Source organism: Ischnura elegans, chromosome 1, assembly GCF_921293095.1.
Source record: "Ischnura elegans chromosome 1, ioIscEleg1.1, whole genome shotgun sequence".
In the NCBI taxonomy this organism is placed as follows: Eukaryota; Metazoa; Arthropoda; class Insecta; order Odonata; family Coenagrionidae; genus Ischnura; species Ischnura elegans.
In genome coordinates, this window is record NC_060246.1 from 83,955,414 (window position 1) to 83,982,824 (window position 27,411).

Here is a 27,411-nt window from a genome sequence, read left to right on the forward strand (position 1 = left end):
GGAAGTGGACCCCTATTCATAACGACTCCCCCGGGCATGAATGCGCTTCAATTCGTGAGTCACGAGCGGACCACAGGAAACAGCAGTGCGGAAGTAAGCACTAATGACGCATGTGATAAGTGATTCTTGGGTCCTTATCAATATCATGGAATTGACTTTCTCGGAACTAAACTATTATAAATGATCTATGAAAAAATTAAAAACACCCAATTAACTTCAATAAATTCGATCAAAAATGACCAATATCCCACAAGAAGTTCGACATCGGTCGGGGGATACAAATTTTTCTGGGGTTGAGAGGCTTCATTTGTTGAGAGTCCAAATATTCTGAGGGATTTGAACCCCTCGACCCCGCAGGCCTTTAAGGTGTGTTATACAATTAGAAGTTTTAATGGGTGAAATAAATTCCCATTTTACCACATAAACATCAAGCGAGGTGAATTTCGATTCCTAAGAAAAACAAGAGTCGTAAAATTCGTAACGGAAGTTCTCGTCTACATAAAAATTTGTGGGCGCATGCAAGAAAATTTTATGAGTGCACTTTTGAAAAAGATACGCGTCCCCATTTCTCGAGTTGACAAGACCATAAGCTCACAAACAACATGAATACTCAAATCAATGAAAATAATAGAAACTAATCCGAAAACAGAAAAATGAACATCTAAGTGGCTCTCAATATATTTTTAAAGGGATACAGGGTATTGCACTTTAACATCAAATTCAACAGCACGTAAAAAAATTCCGCCTTAATATAAAAACAATAACTTTCCCGACAAATCCATGTCTTAAACGTTAAAAATGAGTAAAAGGAGTATTTAAGATACTATTTTGATGAGTGCAGCAAAGTTTCAGGGCAATGTCTTAAGAAACACACACATTAAAAAACCTTAATCTCTCAATGGATAGCTTAGACCAAAATATGGAGACTGGGGGCAATCAACACAATGTAACATTCATAATCCTTGAATGTGATATTTCCTTGCTTGGGTATTCCATATTGCGAAACTGGTACAACTTACACATCGTTCCTGGATGCTTAACACCTTCCCGAACGAAACCCTACACTTGACAGCAAAATACACAATTCAGGATAAATTACAAGATGTTAGAGACAAAACAATTAGTTTATCATTAAATGTAAAAGGAAAATACGACAGCTGGTTTACGACTGTAGCTTAGGGTTATAATTGGTATAAAAAACAGCCCTTGAATCTGCATAAACCACCAGCAAAACTTATTATAAAACAACGAAAATTAGCAATCGGGGAACCCATGGATTAGAGCTAGTAACGTAAGTAGTACGAAAATCATAACTGACTTCCTTGCTCCCCCACTTCATGTTTCACAGGAATTATTGAGTAACTGACATTAAAACAATAAAGTTTTTAGATAAATATATAAATCCCCTGATTATAATTCTAAAAATGCCCTAAAATTGAATTCTGACGGCTTCTTTTTCTCCTAAAGTTATAAACAACACAACAGATTGACACTTTCGAACAACTAAGAATACAAGTTTCAAAACGAATTCGTCCGAGTTATTTGGATTCTAGACTTAAAATGAGGTTTCTAAAAACGTTTTCATCAAAGGAATACAGAATATTACTTACATTTCTTGATAAACTCTCTCTGTTTTGGTGACGAACTTAATAACAGTACTTACGCTAGAAAAAATGCGTAACGTAATATTTCTACGAAAACAGTTGACAACCGTAATTGTTTTTAATGGTGGGAGTTTGAATTCGACAGAAGACATTCACTGTCTGCGTAAACATTTAGTCATTTTTATATTTATCCGCTATATTAACATTCAACAAATAATAATAAAATAATTAAAATTTTCATGACTAAACATTAATGGTGAATGATTAACTAACAACACAAGGTCAATAGTCCAAAAATAAAATACGAGAGAGATGGGCGAGTGTGGAGAAATACGATTTTTCGAACATAGCTCATTCCCTCCAGGTTTGGAATGAAATTTTGACTAAATAATTTATTGAAACAATTTTATAGCATAAGGATTTAGGGAATTAAACTATTGGGGTTGAAAGAAAATTAATGAAAATAAGGTAATTTTTCACAAAATTATTAAGCAATCCAAACAGCTAAAATAAAAAAAATTACTTTGAAAATGACGTGGCAACAACATATGCACGACGTTAAATGCTTTCTACGGTGAAAATTGAGAGTATTAAAGTTTATACAATGCAAAACGTAAATAGAGCTGAAACAACTCGTTACAAATTGCTATAGCACTACTTTTGATCGACGATGACTCGAGTCAAAACCTGAAGAAGCTTTTATCAAATATGGTGTTGTTTGTGCCACGGCCTTTCAAACAACAAAACCTAATAATGAAGGTAGACTGTTGCATTCACTGTGAAATAATAATCTCTTCCACACAGAGATTTAGAAACCCAATTTTAATAAAGTTTATGAAGTAAATTTTTCGAAAAAAGCATTTCTCAAAATTCTTCTTCTTCTAAAAGTTAGTGACAACTTAAAAAGTTACTTTTGGGTAGAAATATACTCAAGCATTATCTTATATTTCCAAAACAATTTCTAATGCCATAATTTGGGAAAAAACAAGAGTGTACTGAAAAATTTGACTCACCCATATTTGGAGGCAGCTCATTCACTTACCAAAGATAAAACAATATTTTCAGCATAAAAAAAATATTTTTCACTTCTTCCTCCTTTTCTACTATTTGGCATGCCCATTTCTACAAGCAAATTTTTGTGAGATCCCAACTAGTTAGCTGTGTAATTCTGACCTTATGATATTATACGTGAAAAAAATCTTAAATTGTGTATCCTATCAATTCTTGAAGTACTGAACATTAAATTTTATAACATCCCATAAATACACATTTTGAGTGTTATACAACCATTTTACACCTGAAATTGTTATTGAAGGTAACTGACCCATAAAACTTGAGTTTCCAAGTATTGCAGCAAGCAAATTTATGCAGTTACTTCAACAAATGTAGCATGCTTTGTTAGGAATACCATATTTATCTTACTATAGTCCCTCCTTTTTTCCAAAAAGCCAGTAGTAAAAGTAAATGGGGGACTATATTCAAATGCATTTTTTACTTTTTTTCCTGAAACTGAAGCCTCAAAATAAGGGGGGGGGGGGACTACATTTGAAAAATAGTATGTCATTATATATGATTTTTTTCTCCTAGTAATTGCATATTCTTGCTTTAGAGAATGAGGTCCAAAAGAGTTGCAGTAAGGACTACCAATGGAAGTTCACCTTAAAACCGGTAGGTGCCTACTTGACATTACACACATGCAAATATTGTATTTCCAGTGTAGTGTAATTCATACTTAACCTATCAGAAATCCTCCACCATCGCTAGTATTCTTGTTGGTACACTTGTTCATGTTCTTATATGTAATTGGAATGGCCCTAGTTCGATCCTTCCTCCCACCAAGACCTACCAGCAGACCTACCAAAATTTTCACTTTTCATTTGTGGCGGAGCCCTTCGTTTTCAGTGCCGTCACCAAGGCCAGCCACCTGGCTGAGGTCGTTGCCCTGGGACCCTGAGGTCCCTGCCGCTGCCGCCAGGGTATGCGTCTCCATCTCGCGGCGCCTTGCTGGCGCTATGTCCCGCGTACCCTGGTGGCAGCAGCAGGGACCTCAGGGTCCCAGGGCAACGACCTCAGCCAGGTGGCTGACCTTGGTGACGGCACTCAAAACGAAGGGCTCCGCCACATCACAATTTCCCATTCTTTATATTCATCACCATTTTCACTCTGTCACAGAACACAAAGCCTTACATGGTTACGTAACAGCTAAACCAGACACACACAGTTCAAATAGCAAATGATTTGGGCATGAGTTTGAGACAAATTCCAGAATGTTGCTCAAGTCTTGATTCTGGCACAGGTTGCTATGTCATGAGAACCCTCACCTCACCCCAGTCCCTATCCACACTAGATATGTTGAGTCCATACTGAAATTGAGTCGCCAAGTTTCAAGATGCCCACTGTTGTCGCCTCACATGTTTTAACTGATATCTCTCTCATAAAATTACTTGTATGATATTGAACTTAATGCTAGTTTTTTATGACAGGAGGACAGCAGTAACAAAATTTTTGGTAAATGAATTTTTGTGTCAATTTTCTTCTGACCATTAGCAAAACTATTACAGCTCTAGTAAGTTGAGTTGAAGCTTTTTTTGAAAATATTAATTCTAACTCAACTAGAGCCTGAAATCTGAAACACCAATGTAGAGTGAAACTCAAGATTAAATCAGCCCTACCTACAATTCTATCATTCAAGCATTCTAGGTTCGGGCCTAGAAGTCCCTACAGTGGCAAAGTGTTAAGTTAAAGCTTAGTCATTGGATTCATGGTGAGTGGACCACTTCCAGGGTCTCCTTTTTTCATGAAATTTAACTCACATTGATAAAGAAACTCTTAACAATTGTGAGGTAGATGATGGGGTCTTGAAGGGCCCAGGGCCAAAGGCCTTGGATGACCACAGGAAGCCCTGGGTTCTTCCATCCCTTTCCATTTCCCTCTAGGTGGAAATGGAGACTGCCTCTTTTCACCTGAGGGATGCCTACACAAGGGTCACCCTTACTGGTTCATTTGCAAAATGTGGTTTGACACTCAATATAAGCAACCCACTGCACAGGTGGGCCTAGCCTATCTCTGAAAATAAGGGAAGCAGTACTACCTGAGAATGAGAGGAGAGCCATGCACAAAGGTTTCCCACACTTGAAGATGGGGGGGAAGTAGGCGAAGACACTAAAGGAATTCTAAACTCAAGTCATACAACATATTGCCAAGTAAATGGGTAGAAATACCTAGTTTTGAAAGGAAGGGCTATCAGGGAATGAAAACCAGAACACTTTACAAAATAACACTGGATGCACCCAGGGGTGCCGACTTACAAAAAATATTGGGGGGCCCAAACCGGGGATCATGCCCCGGGAAATTTTATAAGTAGTGAGTTTTAAATTTTTTAAGCATTTTAGAAGTCATGTGATCAACATTAGAACCCTGATAACTCGAATCTCGATATCTGGACACTCCGGGGAAAATTGACAAGCCTCACACATTTTTTCCTCTCACCCATAACGAAATTTTGAGGGGGCTCCGGCCCCCTCAGGCCCCATGGAGTCTGCGCCACTGGATGTACCGTAATATGAGGTTGTAGGTGAAAGTTGCCTGTCTTCCTTCCACACAATCCGCAACAATGTTCCTGAAAGCATTTCAAAATGCATGTCCCCACATGAAAGACTGGGTATTTACTTGAAGCGTTTTGCCTCCCCTCCAAGGCCAGAGGCACCTTCCCCTCCAATGGCTTTCGCACAACTGCCGAGCGTCCACACAGTTAACCTTTGCTCTCATATCCTAATGAGATCTGCCAAGCATGACCGAGAGAAGCCGAATAAGCAGGGATTGAGGAGATAGGTGAACAGATTGAGGAGATGGGCACAGGGAGCAGAATCACCTCCACCAGAGATTCTCCAAAATGAGCAAACCCATGGCTTGTTTTTTATCTTTCACATTGTTTCTTCAGTGACGAATGGTACAACAGCCTTCATGTCCTTCCTTTAAATTGATTTCTGACCTTTTCTTTAGTCTTCTTAAAATCCTTCATTTTGGTTTAGGCATTCTGAGATTACCAATGCTTTGCCACTGACTCCCTAGCATCCTCAGACTTGGGCTTGTTGAAGGTCACATGATTTAGGATTCTCAGATGGCAATTAATGTGGGATTTATGATGCATTTGTGACTATGATTCAGGTTTTTGAAGGGTATGGAGGGATTGAGCTTTTTCTGTATCATGCAGCTAATGTCAAAGGATTTTTTCTGTGGGCAATTAAGGACTTTAATAAAAACCCATTTACAGAACAGGCCATTTCCAAAATACAATTGATTTATCCTACTTAAAATTTGAATTTTAAGGACATGCAAACGATTTTAATTGCTATACTCCCATAAGTGGCATTTCTTTATTAAAAAAGATGAAATAAATAAATGGTACTATCGTTTTCCATTGAGATTCCAACACTGCAGGGTTTAAAATCTTACTGAAGACAAACTTCCCTCGAAAAATCACAAAACTATGTCATCTATATAAGTTTACAACTTTTAATGAGATTAATAATTTTCCCCAAAAAAGTGACAAATTAAGGCAATTGGAGACTTTCCTATATCATTGACCTTACAATTTAGGGCTGAGGAGTACTATGTAGTGAATTACAGTAGACCCTCATAAATACGAACAACGATATTACGAAGTGTATGAGTGTGAAATATTGAATTTCCACCTCTTAAGAGGCTAATGCAAAGCTGTGAATGATATTGCGGGTTTTGGCAGGTATGTATAGTTATTTCCCTTATATGTAGACCTCTTTACCTTCATATATTAATCATGGCTACATTGACAACTTATGAACTAGAGGATATTTCTTTCAACAAGTTTCAATTTAAAAATATGTACGTCCTTGCCAATAATTTTCTTCCAGGAAACTTTACTATGAGATAATTCTGTACAAATGATTACTTTCATAAGAAAATGCTAGTTTTCTTAATGAGATACAAAACCGTCAAGCGGTGATAGTGAGATACTAAACATTCAAGCAGTGTTTTAAAAAATGACTACAATTGGAAAAACTCTCAAGTAAAAACAATTCTTCATTGATTCAAGACAAAGCCACCAAGAGAAATGAGCCAGTTGATTTTATGCTCATGATCTTGAAGTTAAACATTCCTTCAGAAGAGTTTTCAATTCTGTTATCTCACGCTTAAGATTATCCAAGTTTGAGCTCGCTGGCATGCCACACTCAGCTCCTCCATCAGCAGGTTGTTTCTCAGTAAAATACCTTTGTGCTAGCATAGAAATTATTTCAGGATATTCTTCCTTCACATTAGTGGGTTCTTCCCTTTCCTTTAAAGGAAGAAATTGTCAACAAGATGACAAATCATCTTTCATAGTCAGCTCCAATTTAGATCAATTTACAATCTTAATAAACGTAATACTCACAACATAACAACAGTGAGAAAGAGAAAAGCGAGCAGTCCGCCCTTTGCTAGGGCGAACACAGACTAAACACCACTCTCCCATTGAAGACAACCCAGAAGGAGTTGGAAGAAGATTGAAAGGAGGTGGCAATACTGTTTGTGACAGGTACCCCAAGTAAACCTGCAAAAAAAGTAAATGCTTAGTTTAAGATTAGATATGTATCTTTCAGAGTGATGCTGTGAATCATCATTTCAAAACCACACTGTATTTCTAAGTCCAAAAGAAGTAATAAAATATTAATGACACTTTGTCAAGCAGATAGTCAAAGGATTTTTTCTGTGGGCAATTAAGGACTTTAATAAAAACCCATTTACAGAACAGGCCATTTCCAAAATACAATTGATCTATCCTACTTAAAATTTGAATTTTAAGGACATGCAAACGATTTTAATTGCTATACTCCCATAAGTGGTATTTCTTTATTAAAAAAAATGAAATAAATAAATGGTACTATCGTTTTCCATTGAGATTCCAACACTGCAGGGTTTAAAATCTTACTGAAGACAAACTTCCCTCGAAAAATCACAAAACTATGTCATCTATATAAGTTTACAACTTTTAATGAGATTAATAATTTTCCCCAAAGAAGTGACAAATTAAGGCAATTGGAGACTTTCCTATATCATTGACCTTACAATTTAGGGCCGAGGAGTACTAGTGAATTACAGTAGACCCTCATTAATACGAACAACGATATTACGAAGTCCTCATTATTACAAAGCAATTCGTTGGTCCCGAAGAAAAGACTAATCCAATCTACAGTAAAAGGAATGTAGTTACAAAATTACAAACGTCAGTCCGGTCCCGGCAGTTACAAAAAGAACTTTGTTGCGAAGTTCCACAAATAAGCAACAGCATTTAGGAGGATATACGCTACGCTATGTTATAATCATTGCGCTACCTTTAAGTTCTCCTTGTGCATTGTGCCCAAGAGCATCAATTATGATTCTTTCTTCAGTAGGAGATATTTCAGTATGCACGCAACATCATATAATATGAAGTAAAATCTGATGCTTTCCCGGCGAATATGTTCAAAAAAGGCAATTCGGGCTTCCAGCCGGGTGGTCTCCCTCCATTCTGCCGACGTTTCGGAACACGAGTCGGGTTACGAACTTTCAGAGATATGAAGGTTCGAAACATTCAAGCGTCCCTGAAATTTCAAATTTAGCACCTTTGGAGTTGGCTGATGAGACGCGGTGTGTCATAAAGGAACTCACACTTTGGGCATAACACACTGAACACAGCATAATTTAATCTGTAGAAGAATCGTTGTGAAGTCGGGAACTGTTCAGCGTTTCGTTTTGTTTCTTCCTTCTTGAGGATAGCGATATTTTTCTGCTCCAGCTGCGTCGCACTCGCAGCTACACTACCTCGTCACAATCATGAGTTAACCCACAATTGTAGTGTAGTGTTGCATTCTTAAGGATAACAGCACGTTTTGATGCCTTGCACAGGTTAATAAACCTATGAAAAAGGTCTTGTAATGGATTTAGTTCGTATACCGAGGACTTAAAAGTATTCGAGAAGATTTGAACCCTCAATTGCGCCATACTGGATTCCTCTTCTGATAAAACCAAGTGAATGTTCCCATTTTCATATATTTGCGCGTAATTTAATAGTGTCCCATGCGGAAAAATCCCAGTACTGGGCCAGTATTGGCCCAGTACTGGGATACTTCCAAAATTGGCAAGAAAAATCCAGTATCGGCCCAGTACTGGGCCGGTTCCGGGCCGGTACTGGGCCGGTTAATGGCCGGTACTGGGCCGGTTCCGGGCCGTTACTGGGCCGGTTCCGGGCCGTTACTGGGCCAGTTCCGGTCCGTTACTGGGCCGGTTCTGGGCCGTTACTGGGCCGGTACCGGGCCAGCTCCAAGCGGTACTGGGCTGGTTCCGGCCTAGTGCTATAATCAAATTTGAATAAAATAATCGCATTGAAAAAAAAACATTTTAAAGGTTTATTTCAAGTCATATAATTCGGTTACATAGAAAGATATATGGTCAAAAAAGATAGTAATTAAGAATTAATATTTCATTAAATAGACGTATTTAAGTTTGCCTTTGCCTTTTTTCGAATTTCGCACAATCTCGTGTACAATTGCTTCTTGACACAACTGTGATCTTCCACCTTTATATTTCTGGCTCTCGCGTAGTGTTCTGCATAGTCTGAAAATGAAGGATGGAGAAAGCATAAAAGCATTGAAATATCTTTATCCTCTCCATTAATTTACTATCACTATTGTTTTGACTTTCATTGTTTCATTAGTGTTTGGATTACTGTGTATGCAATAACCAACGAAACAATAACTAACCTGTAATTATACTCTGTCCAAAGCTTAATCGGCCCCAAGAAAATTATTTAAGACCTTATAAAAGGCATTTTTTTATACTAAGGCCTTTTAGGTGATTCATCGAAGCACCAGTGATGGCATATGGCCCAGCTATTAATAGGATTATAGTTGTTTTAAAGAACTTACTTCTAAGGAAGTTTGGTCCAATGGTGTCAGCAACCCACACATTTACAGCTCCAGCTGGAAGAATTTGTTCACAAGGCAAACTGGTATATTTACGGGAGTGCAATCCTTGATGATTTTCTCCACGGGTCTCCGAGGAGCCTCTCTTCTTTGAGAACGATACCTAGCCATGTTGACACACGCACACCACAAGCGAGACTGAACGATCTATCTACACCGGAAGTAGCGACGCTGGCTCGAAAGTGGGAGTGGGATAAGGACCGGAAATTGACGTTACCATAGGGCATTTACTCTAAAATTGAAAAAAGTGATTTTCCCGTACGCTCTATGGTTATTCTAGAGAGCATACGGGAGTGAAATTTTTCGAAGTCCAGAGAATCCAAGATGGCGCCGAGCTCAATGACAAAAGACAATGCGCTACGCGCATGGAAATCAAAGAATGATTCAGATGACGTAATGCACTAATCATCAACCTTTAACTTCCTCACTAGACCAAACTTCCATGAAAGAAACATGTAAAATAGTATTATTCACTGTAAGATCTTAGTTAAAATTGTTGATAATATTTATTCTGTGAAAACGCAATGAATACATTAAAAATGCATATTTATAACTTTTCGTTGAAGCATGTTTTTAAAATTATATGGCAAAAATTGAAGGTTTAATTTCTGTGCATGCATTAATTTCCCAATCTGGACTGGAGATTCTGGCCCAGTTTTGGCGTATCTGGCCCAGTACTGGTCGGTTCTGGTCCAGTACTGGCCGTTTCTGGTCCAGTACAGGCCGGTTCTAGTCCATTACTGGTTTATTACCGGCCGGTTCTGGCCCAGTACTGGCGTTTCTGGCCCAGTACCGGTCGGTTCTGGTCCAGTACTGGCCGGTTCTAGTCCATTACTGGTTTAATACCGGCCGGTTCTGGCCCAGTACTGGCCGGTTCTTGTCAAGTACTGGCCGGTTCTTGTCAAGGACTAGCCGGTTCTGGTCCAGTACTGGTTTAACACCGGCCGGTTCTGGCCCAGTACCGGCCGGTTCTGTTCCAGTACTAAATCAATACTGGTCGGTTCTGGCCCAGTACTGGCCGGTTCTGGTCCAGTAATGAATTAATACTGGCCCAGTACTGGCCGGTTCTGGCCCAGTATTGGCCGGTTCTGGTCCAGTACTGGATTAATACTGACCCAGTATAAATCCAGTACTTAACCAGCATGAATCCAGTACTGGACCAGAAAATTTTTCCACATGGGGTATATCATTCATATTAGTCTGAAGCTATTCTGCAGGGTGACTATAAGTACAGGATATTGAAGAGACAAGAAATTTTGACGAAATTGTTTTTTGTGATGATTCCTAAAAGAAACATTCATACAAACTTCGTTATTATGAACATCCGGTTTTTCGGTCCCATGAACTTCGTATTAATGATAGTCTACTGCACACATCTCTTTCTACTGAATATATGAAAAAAAATTTAACCATACGTTGAATAAAAGTCTTCAATTTTGTAAAACCTAAAGACTTAGTGCATGCAATGAGTTAAAATTCATCAATAATAACTAAATTAATATAAACAGATACTCATAAAAACTTTGTTGGAGCATAAAATATACATTATAAAATTGATGGAAATCCTAATAAGAAAGTGGGGTACAAATATAATTCTTTTAAAATGTATTAATATTTTGAATAATTTCCTTTATCACATTTAGACATATTTTGTACTTACCTGAGAGCGACCAAAAGTCCATTCTATATCCACATTATCAGCCACTTTTTGGTAAGTATTAGACATAGCAGCAATGAGCATATTTAGTATGACTATTACTGACATGACTTCAAACACTGAAATAAAATTACATATTTTACTTACTCTAATTATTAATTCACAGGCATCACAATAATTGCTGCAATAACATATTCTTGAGCATGCACAAGCAAGGGCGTACCCAGAATCATAACTAGGGGGGGCAAGCCATGGTCTAGAAGGGGGAAAACTGAGTTGTGACATTAGTTTATGAGATTATTTCCTTGAAAAAAGTTTTATCTTAGTTACATATCTTGTACTAATACATATCATTTTTGTGGGTTCAAAGAAAATTTGTTGAATGCTTTCGTTTCAATTCAGTATACTGATTTTGCTTAAAGACTTTTGCGATTTTTGCTTCTAGGGGGGCAGCTGCCCCCCTGCCCCTTGCTGGGTACACCCATGTGCACAAGGGGAGAGAGCAATAAGTATTATTTACCATCCTATTCCTGGAAATTTAAAAAATATTTTTTTTAAACAGAATTTGATTGAGGTGAATATCACCATGAAGAATTCTTTTTCTCATTTTCATTTTTCTTTGCTACAAAACATATTTTCCATGACTTAAACAGGTACATTCAAGCATAAGGTAATTACTTTGAGCAACAAGTACATATCTATAGCCAGCAGGGCCGGTTTAAGTGGCATGCTAAGTACACAGCCATGTAGGGGGCCAAGAAAAATATAAATAGAAAATTGGTTTTTAAGCCCTAAAAATATTGCATTCAATTTACAAGAGCAAGAACATTTTAAGTTCACCCAATTATTTAATTCTCAACAATTACTCTTTAAGTATTTTCTATTTATTTAACAATGAATCCTGAGAGAATCCCTACTATGTACCTCTCAGGTTATTTTTGAGGGGGGTGGCGGAATGTTGTTCAATTACACCAGAAAAATGTCTATAACTGGCTCTGATTGCCAGCTTATATAAGTCTATGACTTCCAAGTGGTAAACCACCAGAAAGTTACCAGAGGTATCAGTTAGATAAAGAGGGCAGTACCAACAACCATAACACACCCCTTCCTCATCAGCCAAAAATTCCAAGTTCAGTTTTCAATGAGAAAATCATAGTATCCATCATTAAGGCCCGAAAATAAATATAATCGGTCAAATTTTATGCCCACTCTACGATGATTAAAAGCAAGGTCTATGCTTGTCGTGGGAAAAAATCAGATATAGCCTCAAAATAAAGAGTGCTTCATAATGAAAATTAGACAATGGACACCAACTAGTAGCATGCATTTAAATAAAGGCTATCTTTTATCAACAAACTTACACCCAAATGCAATATATCCAACAGTCTCCGTGAAAACATGCTTATTTATAACTATTGTACTGCTATCGCCAGACGGTAAATCTTCAATGATTACATCAGCTGACTCAAGAGGAGCCATGCATAAAATTGCCCAAAATAAAGTTTTCACAGTTTCTCCAACATTCACAAAAGAACTGACTTGTGTAGTTTTTTGACCACTAGCAACATCAGTTTGTATCATTCCTTGATAGTAATGGTACAGTCGGCATAACCCTGGAATAAAGATTAAAAATCACATTTAATTCTAGTGTGGTGCTGACAGGAACACACAGAAAAAATTTCCTGCATTAAGTCTATTGAACTAACCTGCAGTAAATGATATAATAATGACAATAAAAATTACCAGAAATTTGGCTAAATCTTTAGTCATTTTGCCCAAAGAAACCTGAAAGAAAAGAAATTTTTAAGGCCAAAAAATTATATTTTGAACTAAAATTATTGAATAACGACTAAAAAAATGATATTTAAACTAAAATGAGCACGACATCAAGTGATACATGCACACATTAGTGCTGGAGAATTCAATGGAAAACATTCAACATTCTTTTTTTTTTACATTTTATTTCAAGACAACAGCATGACGAAGAAGTCAGATGGGAGCGACGGAGGACAGAATAAGCAAAAAGATGGCATTTCTCTACCCTCAAATACTTGAGGAAATGAGACTGTAAAATATACAATAAGAAACCTTAAACTTTCAAAATAAGCCATTAACTTGCTGGGTTGTAAATTCCTAATGTAATGAGATTGAGAGGGCTCCATACATATTTTCATTCACCTAGATGTCTTCTAAAACAGATTTTTATCATGAATTACTTCAGCATACATTTATCAGCTACACTTTTTATTTCATGCTGAACTGCAGCAACTAGTTAAAGGTTAATATGTCTAAACTCATCATTATGGTCTCCTGATGATGGAATTTATATTTGGCCTAACACCTAATTTATTCTCTGCATGAAGTCATAATTCATAAAAAAACAAATAAAAATGATTGTCCCTCTTAACATAATTAGCAAGGTGCCAAGGGTGCTTACGGAGTTAGTGCTAAATAAGTGACATAAGATGCCAAAGGCTATGAAGGTACTGTTAGAGACATTTTCCATCATAAATCAGAGAGACATTTTCCATCTCTTTATAAATAATATGGAGATCAAAACAGACATCCTCTTTGCCACTAATGATAAATTCTTAATTAAGACATCATAAAATCATAATTATCCTAGTATTGCTGACAGAGGTAGGGCACATTGCCCATCCATTAGCAAAAATATAAATGTTATTTATAAAAATTTAAATTGACCTGTAGAGGTCCTAAATAGAAGTTTAGTTGACATAGGAGAAGGAGCTTCGAAAAGGACAAGATGGTCGCCACAGCAAAACAGCCCTCAGCCAGAAGTGTTGGGTCCAATGGATCCCAGTATTTCCTTTCAAGGGTTAAGCCTCCATTCTTATGGACATCTATTAGAGCTGCCAGCCAGAATAAAAAAGCCAATACAAAAAGTAGTTGGTTGATCAAGTCATACCTAGAAGGTTAATTTTGCAACCAAATAGTGAGAAGCCAAACTAATGGTATCAAACCCAAACATCTTAAAAGCTGAAAAGCAGTTAAATTTAAAGCATGGACCCTTGTAATGGATGAGAACTGATATTGTTAACGTCTCAAGCTGGTTTTTTGCTGCTTAACTTTACAAGAATAACAATGATTAGTTATAAGAAGCTAATACAGCACGTACATTGCTGAAGTTTTACTTATGGAGCAAAAACTATTGAACATTTTAATAAATTAAAAACTTTCTAAATGAGCTGGTGTGCCACTTAAATTCCCTCCCTAACATAAGGGATTTCCTTATTTTCAGAAATATTGAAAACATGACCTTAAATTTGATTATATGTGCTTTCAATTTAATAAAATATTAAAATGAATTTTGAAGAATAGGTTTCATTACTAAATTTGATAAAATTTAAGATTTTTTAAAATTCATAAATAATTCTCATGATTCTAGTCGAGTAAGAGAATTTATAGCTGACGTTTCAATGGAAAACTATTCCATCATCCTCAGAAGAGTAACAATAAAGTTACTAACGGAGTAATACAGGAGTGACAAATTGTTGAAAAAGACAAATGAGGGCATTGATACACACAAGTTTCAAGCAATGGCAGTTTACATTTTCGTAAGTAAAATAGTGAGAAATGACATATAATGGATTCATACTTACCAGTTCCACAAATGACGGAAAAATCGACGAGGTCCTTGAAGCAAGCACAATCTAATTGAGCTGAAAACATGTGATACCACAAATAAGACCAAAATGCCCTCAAGACCTATAACACAAAAGGAAATGAGATCAATCATTATAAGCTCAGAAATACATACTACTTTTAGCCCTGTCAAATTAGCCCAAAAAATAGGGGTACCCTTGCATAAATTGCCAACAAGCTGAAAATTCTCATGAACCTCAGGGATACCACTCTAATGAAATCCTGAAAAGTCCCCATCGATCCCGTGTGTGCAAAAAATTTTATTCAAGGTCAAAGGTCACAAAAATGAGTTTTTTGCATTTTTTGACCAAACGGTTAGTTTTATGATAAAAATTGCTCAGATGAAATTTGTAGATCAGAATATTATCTACAAAATTGTCATTTCTATTTTTTCTCTAAGATTTACCGTTTCTGAGAAAAAACCTTTTAAATAATAATTAATAATGTTCCAATAATGTTCGGAGAACGCAACAATATAGTCAAGCATATAAAGGAGAGTAAAGCTCCAGCCTACATTCGAAAGGCTTTTTCTCAGAAACAGTAAATCTTTGAGAAAAAATAGAAATGACAATTTTGTAGATAATTTTCTGATCTACAATTTTGATCTGAGCAATTTTTATCATAAAACTAACCGTTTGGCCAAAAAATGCAAAAAACTCATTTCTGTGACCTTTGACCTTGAATAAAATTTTTTGCACACACGGGATCGATGGGGACTTTTCAGGATTTCATTAGAGTGGTATCCTTGAGGTTCATGCAAATTTTCAGCTTGTTGTCAATTTATGCAAGGGTCAATGTCTATTTTGACCGGGCTATATGCAGTAATTCATGCATAATAAAAAAATACAGCAACTCCCGTTTTCCTACTATTATAACGTTACTCTATCTATAGGTGTATGGAAACAGCCTAACACCTAATATGCATGAGTGAACTGAATGCCCTGCCAATCTGTTACTAGAATAGCTATGAATATATTCATTTAGCTCACACTTAATAAAATTCCATCCAAATTTTGTGTTGATTCAGCACCCAAAATATACTGAAAATACATAATATTTAACATTATCTTCCCTCTCAATATAAAAATGGGCATCCTATTTCCCTCATTGAGAAAAAAATTTTCTGGATGACAAAAATGCCCAGACTATTCTCTTCCATCAATTCCCCCTATGTTTTTTGGTATCAATCTTCCACTGCAAGACCGTCTTTATCTTCACCACCACCATTCTCACCTCAATCTGCCATTTCATTTCCCAGTATGTAGTACAGCACTAGAATAACTATGAATACTTATGCTTGCATACATACTAATATGTATTTATTCGTACAAAATAAAAAAGTCCATTTCTTTTTCCATTATATGTTCCTATCCCTTTCTTTCCTTCTCTATGAATTTATTTGTATGTTTGAGCATCCAGCCGGCAACTGGGAGGTTCTGGGTTCGAGCCCCAGTCAGGCCGCATTTTTACCCTCTGATTTTCTGGCTTTTTTTCATCTACCACAGCACCGTTGTCCTCGTCCTTTCTCCATTATATGTTCCCATCTCTTTTTTTTACTTTAGTTTCCAAATCATACTTTCTCAATTACTTCCTTTGCATCCATACCATTGAAAAACTAATTTTTTTTACCAGGAAGAGTAGAGCAGGGAGATTAAGGGACAGTTCTTTGGGACTTGCTTCAGAGGAGGTAACTGGGTAATCTAGCCAATAGTTCATTGAACAATGGGCAATTGAGATTCTACTGTACTTTCTTTTGTTTACATTTTTCTTTAGAGCTTCATCTTGTGTCCTCCTTTGGCTTCTGGAGTTCTTCTCAGCCTTGCTTTAGCTTGGCCCTCATTTCAACCCAGCAAATTTTGAGGTTCTCTCTCCTTTTCCCTCCAATAGATTCCATACCTTCTTCCACATGCCATGTCATCAAATTTTTTTCTACATCCCTCTATTCAATCTAAATGACTTCATTATTTTGTCTCTCATCCTTTCCTCCTCATCTCCCTTCCCTATTGCAAATGGCTTTATGCTCTGATTTCTCAACACTTCTCTCTCAAAAAATAAAATTGAAAATGCTTTTACCAGCATCATCCTCCTATCCCCTAAAACTGGGCAATTCTTGTATTTCCAATGTTTTTCCAGAATTCCATTTCTGTCAATCTATCCTGATTCTCCACATTCTTCAGTGGTGCAAGCCTTTCATCACTTCAGCCATCTTATTGTACTATGCTATTTAATAATCTATCCCAAGTGTCAACAGTCTTTTGCAGAGTTCATATCCAATATGTTTTTGCAACATCAGTACATCACTCTGGATTCCATGGGTGGGACAAATCACACTTTTGAAGAAATTTTTTACAATCACTGTTTTCAAATGCATTAAAAATGCAGTTGAAAACAGAGCTAAAAATGAGCATAAAAAAATGAGACGTGAATTAATAACATCAAAATATACCTGATTGAGGAGGTCCTCTTAATTGCTTCTTCTTATCCTGGTTAGATTCTATAAAAATCAAAACAAGGAAAACAAGATATGATGCCAAAGAGGAAATCATCCTATTTACAGGTAAGCTCCAATATTTTACTTGTTTGCTGGTTGGTGCTATCATGCACATGAGCACAATGACTGGAATCATTGGAATACGTGGAAGAACAGACAACGCTTTTGCAGTATAATTCTTCGTATGCCACTTGTAATAGTCGCCAAGCCAAGCACGCCTCAAAGCCTCAAAGAAAAATTGATAGATTACATGAATTTGATGGAAACAAAAGGGAAAAAACAACATAACCGAAATCCATTTAATATGTTATGAGGTATGAAAAGCATTATCCAAAAACTAAAGAAACTTAGTCAATAACTTAAAAAAACAATTTTCAATGTAATATTTTGGGCTCCTTCCATAGCCTTACAAAATGAATATTGGCAATGAAGTTCACCTTTTTAATTAAATCCAACATCAAGATACATATTTCAACAATTCTTAATAAAATGTCCAATAATATGCTCCTATTCATCAATACCAAAACTACAAAAACCCAACAATGCAACTATCTCTGGATTTTGATGTCAACTTACATGCTGTACATTTGGGTGAGCAACAAACTCTTTTTGGTAGCAATCCACAGCCAATTCCAGCCTTGGAAACTGGAACTGGCCAGGACAATCACAACCAGCAGACAATGAGAGCAGCACTTCAACCTCCTCTTCTGTGCGACAGCAGCCTGGAAATTATAAATAAATTTCATGATTTCCCAATCAAAACGTCACTCACGCAAGTGTGGACCTTACACAAAACTAAGCCAATGGATTTCAAATAACAATCCCGAAGTAGGAGGCCAGTCCTTTCCTGGGCCAATCTCGCACCTTATGGATTTGTTTGAGGATGCCTGTAGGCTGCACACTAAGATTTTAATATGAGACCCTTCAATTTGCAGCCAGGCACTCAAACCACTAGACTATCATGCACCCCTGTGTTTTGGTAACCAAACCAAAGGAAATGAAATTGCCTATCTTATCCTAAAAGGTGGATTTTTCCAATTTGCTTTTACTTTTGGTTGTGATAGAATTTAAAAAAAACTCATACTTTTCCCATTTTTCAACACATCGCCTTCTTCTCAAGCTTTTCCAAGCAAAATTTTTCTGGTCTTGATCATTACACATGCAAGTTGATACCAATTGGGTCATCACCTCTCAGCTACCCCTTGACTCTGTACATCAACCTTGTGTGGGTCATAATTGTTTACACTCTTAACCCTTTTAGTGCTATCCTTCTTCCCGGGGTACAGTCAAAAAATGTGGAGGGTATTTTAATAAAATGTAGCAACCAGGAAAAATAAACATTATATAGTTAATTTTTTAGATATCTTCAAGCAGTTTCTTTTATTTAATAAGATTAAATTGGACAATAATCAGAACATTTTTATATGTTTACTGATATATAAGTTTTTTAAATTTCAATGTCCTCAAATTTAACAACAATAACGTAAAATCCGATATGTCGGCGCGCTGCACTTTTCAGCTGAACAGTAAAAGCTGATATATTGGAGCACCGCACTAAAAGGGTTGAGAACGATTCCTACCTTCAATGAGCGGTTCTTCTTGAATGAGCCAATGAACCTGAGCTCTAATGTCGTCACCAACTTAGGAAAAGTTGATGGTAAATTCTGCATTTTCTTTATTTTTATCTTACAAGACAATAGCTGAACGAGGAAGATTTTTTCACTGTAAGGAGTCATTACCTTCCATTTTGCGAATTCTACAAATATGTATTGCTATTTCAGATCCGTGTGAATGACGCCATTGCTTAATGCACCATGCTCTTTATCATTGCATATCAATAGTAACCCAAATTGGTGTGATTCAATACAGTAACATTTAAACCTCCTTCACATGCATGAATAAGTTACCCAGCACAAATATAAAATAATGAAATAAACAAGCCAAGTAGAGCGAAAATTTTATGGTATAGAGCGTTCCACATTTAGTTGACAGTATGGGCTCTTATGGAGAATCGTTTCCCATGCTAATCTCCATAAGGCCAGGAGGACAGTGTTGTCAATAAGAGCACGAAAATTAATGTTGCGTTATGCACTACGTAAAAATTGCAATCTCATGTAGGATGAGATGCTGCATTCATTGGTGCCAATAGTTTTTCAATAAAATTTATAACAAAAGCTATAAAAATCATTTCCTTAAATTTCCGTCAGAAAAGTGTATTTTTTTACTTTATCTTCTTCTCGCAATTTCTGCCTGACCGTTGTTTGTATTGAATTGAATCTTCCGCCAAAAATTCTTCACTCTATTTTCTCTTTGAAGATCTTCACCAATTGTACAAATATTGAGTTAAAATGTTGTTATGCCGACGTAACACCCTTTAGGACAAGAAAAGTTTGATTTTTGCAAGGTAAAAAGTAGTTGCTTACTAACTTACGTTTCTTACGTCGTAGATCCCTAAATGCTGCGTATCAAATGTGAAGAAAACTACAAAGTTATTTTTCGTGAAAAAATAATTTACTTACATCAATTCTGAAGCGAGTTACAAGGTTTTGATCTTAAGAAAAAATATTACGGCGCCGCTGGGCTGGGCTTCTTGCTTTTTCTTGCGCGCAGAGGGAAAATTCTCGGGCGGAAAAGAAGTTTTTTGTCAATGCATACTATGAAATGTATTTATCTATTCGTTTGATATCCTTAACAGAGAATACTCATACGTCGTAACAGAAGTGTTTTTATCTGAATACATTGATACACGAAAGTAAGCAAGCGGCTTGGAAATAAGACGCTTTCGCCTTGGGTGTTTCGGTCCCATCGCGGAAACCAAGAAAGAGAATCTCATAATCTGTGCGAAACACTACCCCATCCAGGGCACGCCTTTTACAAAAGGAGGCCTGGATTTTTTCTGAGTTTCTTTCATAGGGTACCATAAAACCTGCACCAGAATCGACCCTTGCCGAAGGGGCCGTGGGAAGAATTTATGAAGGCGTTCAGTTTGTCATTGCATTTTTTTGGAGTGAACAAGTGTTTTGAGGTCTGCTGAATTTGAGAATTGTGATGTGTGTTTTACACTTATCTCTGCTGTAACATGCCCAATCAATATGTCCGATACAAAGAAAAGGAGAAAAGGTGAGAAGCTCATAAGCCGCGAAAGACAGTTGGTGCTCAAAGCCTCCTCGTACTTATTTAAGGAAATCTCTCAGCATTAGTGAGGCCTGCCGAGAAGCTTCGAAGGCTACTGGGTGCTAGGAGTCCACTATTTACAGAGTGAGAAAGGAAAGCTCCCGTGGTCCATTAGTAACTCATTCAAAAACCTAAGAAATTAGACAGCCTTACAAAAATTCGAGAGCAGTGATTTTCGACGATGTTCTGTGATCAGGAATTAGAAGGAAGGTACATGAATCCTTCGTGTAAAATATTCCTCCGACTTTAAAATCCATCTTAAACTCGGTAAATATGAATAGTATTCTCCCAGATTACAAAAGGACAACACTATATCGTCTTCTTTTGGACATTGGCTTCGTGTACGAACGCAGGGGGAAAAGAATCATCCTTATCGAAAGGGATGATATTTTTCGCTGGTGGCACAATTAATTAGTTAAGGCAGCTAAAAAATATCGTCGCGAACACAGGACGAGTGTATTCACAGGCGAAAGTTGTATTAATGTTGGACAAATTGTGAACATTAGTTTGCGAAACAAGCAATTAGAAAATCCGCGTCAAGCTTTCCTTGCTGGACTAAATACTGTGCTTGGCCCCCACTTCCTGAGGAGGACGATTTACAATTATGCAGGAACGGTACATGGGTTCATAAAAGGAGCATCGCATGTGTTTCTGTACAAAAAGAACTCAATGGATGAACATGAAGAAGTGGGTGGCGAGTGTTACGAGAGATGGTCTGAGCACTAACTTCTTGCAAACTTACCCGAAGGATCAATTATAGTGGTAGGTAATGCCTCTTTATTTCTCAAGGAAATTGGAATCCTTGCCTACTACAAGGTGGAGGAAAGAGAACATTAAGGAAATTAGCTTTGAAGATGTCAGCTTGAAAAGAGATCTTTAATTTACAATAAACCAAGTACGGGAAAATTTTGAAAAATTAAAGATTGATGATGTCTTATACAACATCGCCTTTCATGTAATACTAGCCAGAGCCAAAAAATATTGCATAATATGGAAGGAATAGAAAACATGTCTCATTCAGGAGTGGCGATAATTTGTATTATGCTTCAATTTATTGTTATTTTTAACATTACAGATTATTCATTATTCAGCTTGTGCATTGAATAAGTACATACATAAAATAACAAAAGACTTTTCCTTTTATATTGCAGCAAAGGTATTGTAATTTACGCTAAAAAATTCCTTAATTTACGCCGTCTTTCGTGCGATCCCTAACTCCTTTTTGAACTAAACCATTTTGGCGCTCTATTATGTGTGGTTGCATACGCTGTTAGGATGCCTGCCAGCGGAGCGGAAGCTTGGCAACACTGTTATCCATAAGGCCCGTACTGTCAAATAAATGTGGAACGCTCTATAGCAATTGGTGGAAAAAAATCAAACTAAATCACTGCAATTAGCACATGTACCTATGGAAATTCTAGATCCATAGTGGATATATGCAACCACCTAAAGATAGGTGTTATGAGGGTTGCATGATGTAAGGATATTGGAATGAGTTTTACCAGAGTTTTTTTTACATATCCTGTTAACTTTCCTTGCAATTACATGTTATCAATCTAAAGATTGCGATAGCCTTCGCCAGGAGCAATGGGAGGTTTTCGAGAGTTATAAATGCCAGCCTTCCTAATCCAAAACAGTTCCAAACCTCAGCTTATTGTTGGTGGAAGTTCTACAATCCATTATAACTTCCAAAAAAGCAAAGGTTTTATGAATCTCCCTTCTTCAAGTTCACTTATATAAAATACTTCTCTCTACTAGAGAATTTGACTGAATTTCACCGGAATAACCAATCAAAAAGCCTAATTTTCTGTCCCTAAATTCTTTCATCCCAAAATGCAATATTAAGACTCAATTACTTATCCTTCTAGACTCCTATAATTCATGCTTTTAAGTACAGTATTAAGGATTCATCATCATCCTCAAAAAAATGAAATATAACTTTGTAAAATCCACGTAACTGAGTTGATATTTCCTCACTCATAGGTATCTGTAATTGCTACTTCTTGAGTAGAAAAACCCTTTGCAGAAAGCAGATTGGCCAATGCCCGAAAGAGTGAACACTTCGACCTATAACCCTTCTGAACTCAAACTGCTCAACTGAAATACCTTTATAGGAACTGGGAACAAAATGGGGAAAAATACGATATTGCTTTCAAAGAAGTAGTAACTAGAAAAAATTAAACAAGTCAAGGGAATTACTATAGTGAATCACACATTATATTCTTTCTTCGATACTTAAAAATTTGATAAAATATAAAGCTGACACTACGATCAATGTCTCTTATAATAAATTTGCTCTAAAATAGAGCTATTATCAATTTCCTGATTCATATAACCTGTGCTGATGGATATACATACATATCTCACAACTGCTTCTATTTCTAAAACAGGTACTGAACTGAAATTGAATTGTACTACACACTTAATTATCTTGTTTTATAACACTCACCAATCAAAGCAACAGGAAAGGCCCGAACTTCTTTAGCCAACTCAACATACACAGAGCGAAATTCTTCCTCTATATTACTCCTTTGCTGAAGTTCAACACATAGTTGAAAAGCAGTGAGGATTGGATCTGAGGATGTGTGGCAAATATATGCCGGACTTGCCAATGCTCTATAAAGGTTCAATCTTTCATATTTTGTACTCAAGCGAAAGAGTTCATCCTGTCTAGCTCTGTAATAACAAAGTATGGTATCAAACAGGAAAGGAGAGAAAATATTGGGTCTAATTCTATTGCACTTCACATGAAGTATTCACGCATATAACCAGGGCTGTCCAGAAAGTATAAGACATTTTGGCATGGCGGGGCAATGGGCGAGACTAGCGCCGCTATCTTAGTGATAGAGTATTTCTACACTCTGTACACAACCAGCTGTGGTAGTTTGCATATCATGCTTATTGTACTTTGTATAGAGTGTAATGTTATAATGAGCACTGCAATAAAAAATTCTGCCAGTTGTGAGCTGTGACATGGTTTTTGATGGTAAAAGATCACAAACCAATTGAAATTTATCGCCAGATTTGTGATGTGTACGGTAGGTTAGGACGAAAAAACTCATTACACAATAATACAACTTCAAAATAAAAAAATAAGTTTTTTTGGGCCACCCTAGTGTGCGGTCAAGGAACTTGGAAAATTAAGACGTGAGATACAAAACAAGCATCAAAGAAAACCCAGCAAAAAATTGTTTCTCCACAACAATGCTAATCTATTCATGGCCAATCGTACCCAAGAGCTCTTGGATGGGAAGTTTTCAATCATCCGCCATACAACCCAGATTTGGCACCGAGCAACTAACATCTGTTCCCAACAATGAAGACGTGGCTCACTATGCAATAATTCTACACTTATGTTGAACAGAGTTCCTGTGCAAACCTGGGCTTGAACAGCCAGGTGGTATATTTCTACAAAGAGCTTATAAAAGCACCAACCGTATTATGATAAATGCCTTAATTTAAATGGCAATTATGTAAAAAAATAACCCAAGAGTTTAGCTGCAAAATGTTTATAGTAAAAATTGTTATTTTTTTCAAAACGTCTTACATTATGGGCAGCCCTGATACTTCAATTTTCAGTTGTATATGTACATATGTTAGTAAGTTCATAAGGAACTAAGATATGAAAGAAATTGTTTGATAGAAGGAAAAAAGAAACTGAAAAAATATGAGACATTAATGAACAATACAAAAGATGAACTAATATTATACAGTATGTCATCATTGCCAATTCCTTTCACTAACAATATTAAGCATGGAATGCAGTGATACATAATTCAGTGAAAACATTTGGGGTCAAAGAAACAAATGCCCCATTAAAACTTAGCTCACAAAAGTCGCCCATGCAAAAATATTAGCACTTTAATTAACAGTATTCAATCTGGATTGAAACGTTGGCAAAATCCCAGAACTTCAATGGAATAAGATATCTTGGAAGAGCTGAAAACTCCTAAATTTAAACTGATTTTCAAAGGAGAATGCATTAAAATAATGCTTAATTTTTAACATATTTTCAATAGATATATGAACCAAGGTTAAAAACTATGTATTTAAAAAACATTAAAGACTAATAGAAGATAAGGCTAACTTTAATATTCTTCACTTTTAACAGCCATTACTTACTGACAAACTTCCTTACAGGTGCATCGAGGATGGTGAGGAGGGACCAGCTTATGACCTCGCTCTAGAAGCATTCCTATAATCTCATAATGTCCACAATGAGCAGCCAAAATTAAAGGAGTTATGTCCGATGAAAAATCTGATGAGTTGGGAACACCACAGAACTCCAAATTTGGGATTTGTGATGATAGCTCGTCCAATAATACAGTCACCAAATTAGCATTCCCCAAGCGCACAGCATGCAAAGCACAGTCACCAACTTCAATATGCCGTTGCTCCAAGAGGAAGCTCACCATGGCCTCATCACCGTTATAAACAGCAACATGAAGAGCCGAGTGACCCTTAATTGCAAAATCAGCATAATATTACCACACAGCAGTCAATTAACTGATACACATGTGATTATTAATCAGTATCTCAACAGCAGCTGATGATAATCTCCGACCTTGTTCACAAAAAATTGGCTGTAGAGCTTAAGCAGAGTAGTGCACCAAAATTATTTTAACCCTTTTCCACACTCACAAGATTGATTTGAACCCGGCAATGGTCGCGTGGGGTGTCCCAGGCATCCCAGCCTTATATTAGTCCTATTTTTTCCAGCAGCACTGGCTGTAGTGATGTATAATTTCCTCTAGCTGAGTTTTTAAGCTTTGTGAAGGCACCAGTGAAATACTAGTATAGCGAGTATATAGTGAATAATTAAGTCACTGCATGTTTAGATACAAAATTACTTTCGTTTAAGCTCCACAGAGAGGGGAGTGCTAGAATTTGCTGACGGATACCAATCCGTATCCAAAATGGTGGAGAAGTTTTCTTCATGAGATAGCTCAATCTGTAACTTTTCAGAAGATCAAAAATGAACATGATCCCCAAAGACTTGAAAAAAAATGTAGAGTAATATGCATAAAATGAGTCTGAGGAAAAGGATGAGGTGAAAACAAGGAAAAAAAGTAGATGTGTTGTTTGCCCAAGGGTAAAAATATAAACACAAAAGTTTGTTGTGAACTGCATAAAAAATTAATGTGTGGTAAACATTTGCTGAAAAATTTCAGTGACTTCTTTAGAAGAAAAATGGGCAGAAAAATTAATGATCAATGAAGAAAAGAACATTTAACAAACAATTTCATCCTATCTCAATACCATTTCAATTTAAAATTATGAAACAAAAATACCTATATCATCAAAATTTACTATTTTTAAAATTTAGATAACTGTGCTAATATAAAAATTCAATTGTAAATGATGAAAAATAGATACTCAAAATTTATTATTTTTAAAATTTAGATAACTTCAACCCACAAAAAAATTGTTGCATAAAAGCAGAACAATTCATGATCAATGAAGAAAATATGCATATCACGCAACAATTTCACTGTGTTAATACCATTTCAATTAAAAATTATGAAATAAAAATAATCAAAATTTACTATTTTTAAAATTTAGGTAACTTCAACTCACAAAAAAAATTGTTCAAGAGAGATAATCTCACCTCAAAATCAACACAGTTGATATTGAACCCAGGGCTGTCTTTAAGAAATTCCTTCACTTGATTCACATCACCAGAGCCAACGAGATCAAAATACAAACGCTCTCTTTCAGCCAAAATTGGTAAAACAATACTTGGTTGCCGATCTAGAGGTATCTCTCGAAGAAATTCTTCATCGTCTTCATCATTAAGCCTCTGATAATCACCTAATTTTCTATTACCAGAAAAAAGGCTGTGACGAGATCTGAGAAAGGATGGCTTAGCTTGTGAGTGAGGGACTTCCAAAAGCTGTTTGGACATTGGTCTCCAAGGTTCTTTAGACTCATCAGCATTTGGAAATGATCTAACCTGAGAAGTTCCTAAATGTGTGTAGGAAGACCTTGATCCAACTTTAACTGTTTGGGTCTCTGCAGAGACCAGGTAAGGAGGAGAAGGCCTAGAAACAATTTGAGACTGCCTAGGCTGCGATGACATACCATAATCATCACTGTTACGAACTTTTGGATAGCCTTGTGATAAAAGTGATGGTCTCGTACGTACCAACCTTGGAGCATCAAGAGGTGGTCCATTTTTTGAGTCCCTAGCATTATACAATGACCTGACCTGAGGGACTTTAGTAGCATCTTCGGAAGTTCTCTGCTGAAGTCCAGCAGCAGCAAAGTCCTCATCAAGGGCAGTATAGAATCTAGATTCTCTACCTTCAATGCTGGGGCCTGAAAGATTTTGAGCACTCTCTCCTCCATAATAACTAACGTTAATGGAAGGGACATTAACCATTGGCACTTGATCACTTTCATTTTGATCATTCTCCATTGGGGGAGGAGATTCAGGTGGGGGTGGTGGCATTTCGTCTGGATCAAAATTTGATCGGAAAGTTCCGGCAGGACCAGAAGGAATAAGGTCTCTCTCATCTTCATCCTCTGACTGCTTTCTGCTGAAAAACCTATCCATTTCGTAGAATAATAACTCACTAATAGCTCTCTCTAATTTTTTGGCTAGATAGCAAATTTCAGCACCTTATTCACATTCAGTTATGCCACCAAATCACAGCAGAGGAAAATATTATCCTCTTTTACATTAAAACTGGTATAAAAAGTTACCTATCCATGATGTTTACTCAGGTTGACCTCACTTCACTCAACTCATCATGATTGACACATAAGTAAACAAACATCCCTATATCAACAACTACTTGAAGGTCACCAGCACCAACAATGACTATAAATATGTAAATATAA

The 27,411-nt window shown here is 36.6% G+C and overlaps 2 protein-coding genes and 1 long non-coding RNA gene across 3 annotated transcripts in view; all 3 read right to left on the reverse strand.

Moving 5' to 3' along the window:
- LOC124164910 (protein draper) overlaps positions 1–1,678 on the reverse strand; it is a 58,229-nt gene extending 56,551 nt beyond the window's left edge. The window contains exon 1 of the mRNA XM_046542157.1: positions 1,611–1,678. The gene's annotated coding sequence lies outside the window, so the exon portion shown is untranslated. The remainder of the gene's footprint in view (positions 1–1,610) is intronic.
- Positions 1,679–6,472: 4,794 nt separating this feature from the next.
- LOC124164952 (short transient receptor potential channel 3-like) lies at positions 6,473–27,360 on the reverse strand. The gene is made up of 13 exons (XM_046542192.1): positions 27,274–27,360; positions 26,177–27,116; positions 24,691–25,028; positions 23,018–23,244; positions 17,971–18,116; positions 17,350–17,620; positions 14,861–14,966; positions 13,944–14,166; positions 12,947–13,025; positions 12,602–12,853; positions 11,244–11,359; positions 7,015–7,173; positions 6,473–6,918 (listed from the first exon to the last, which is right to left on the reverse strand). Exons 1-13 carry the CDS (start codon positions 27,279–27,281, stop codon positions 6,718–6,720), a joined length of 3,066 nt encoding a protein of 1,021 aa, XP_046398148.1. The 5' UTR covers positions 27,282–27,360; the 3' UTR covers positions 6,473–6,717.
- LOC124164976 lies at positions 8,984–10,151 on the reverse strand. Its single transcript, XR_006866114.1, has 2 exons — positions 9,527–10,151; positions 8,984–9,215 (listed from the first exon to the last, which is right to left on the reverse strand). It is a non-coding gene; the product is annotated as an uncharacterized LOC124164976 (long non-coding RNA).
- Positions 27,361–27,411: the final 51 nt, after the last annotated feature.

Bases quoted from the DNA above. Each gene is read 5' to 3' on its own strand.
- LOC124164952 (XM_046542192.1), bottom strand. The intron at 14,967-17,349 runs GTATATTTTGAT...TTTGTGTTATAG, and splicing joins AAGAGGACCTCCTCAATCAG to GTCTTGAGGGCATTTTGGTC. The intron at 6,919-7,014 runs GTGAGTATTACG...CTTCCTTTAAAG, and splicing joins TTTCTCACTGTTGTTATGTT to GAAAGGGAAGAACCCACTAA.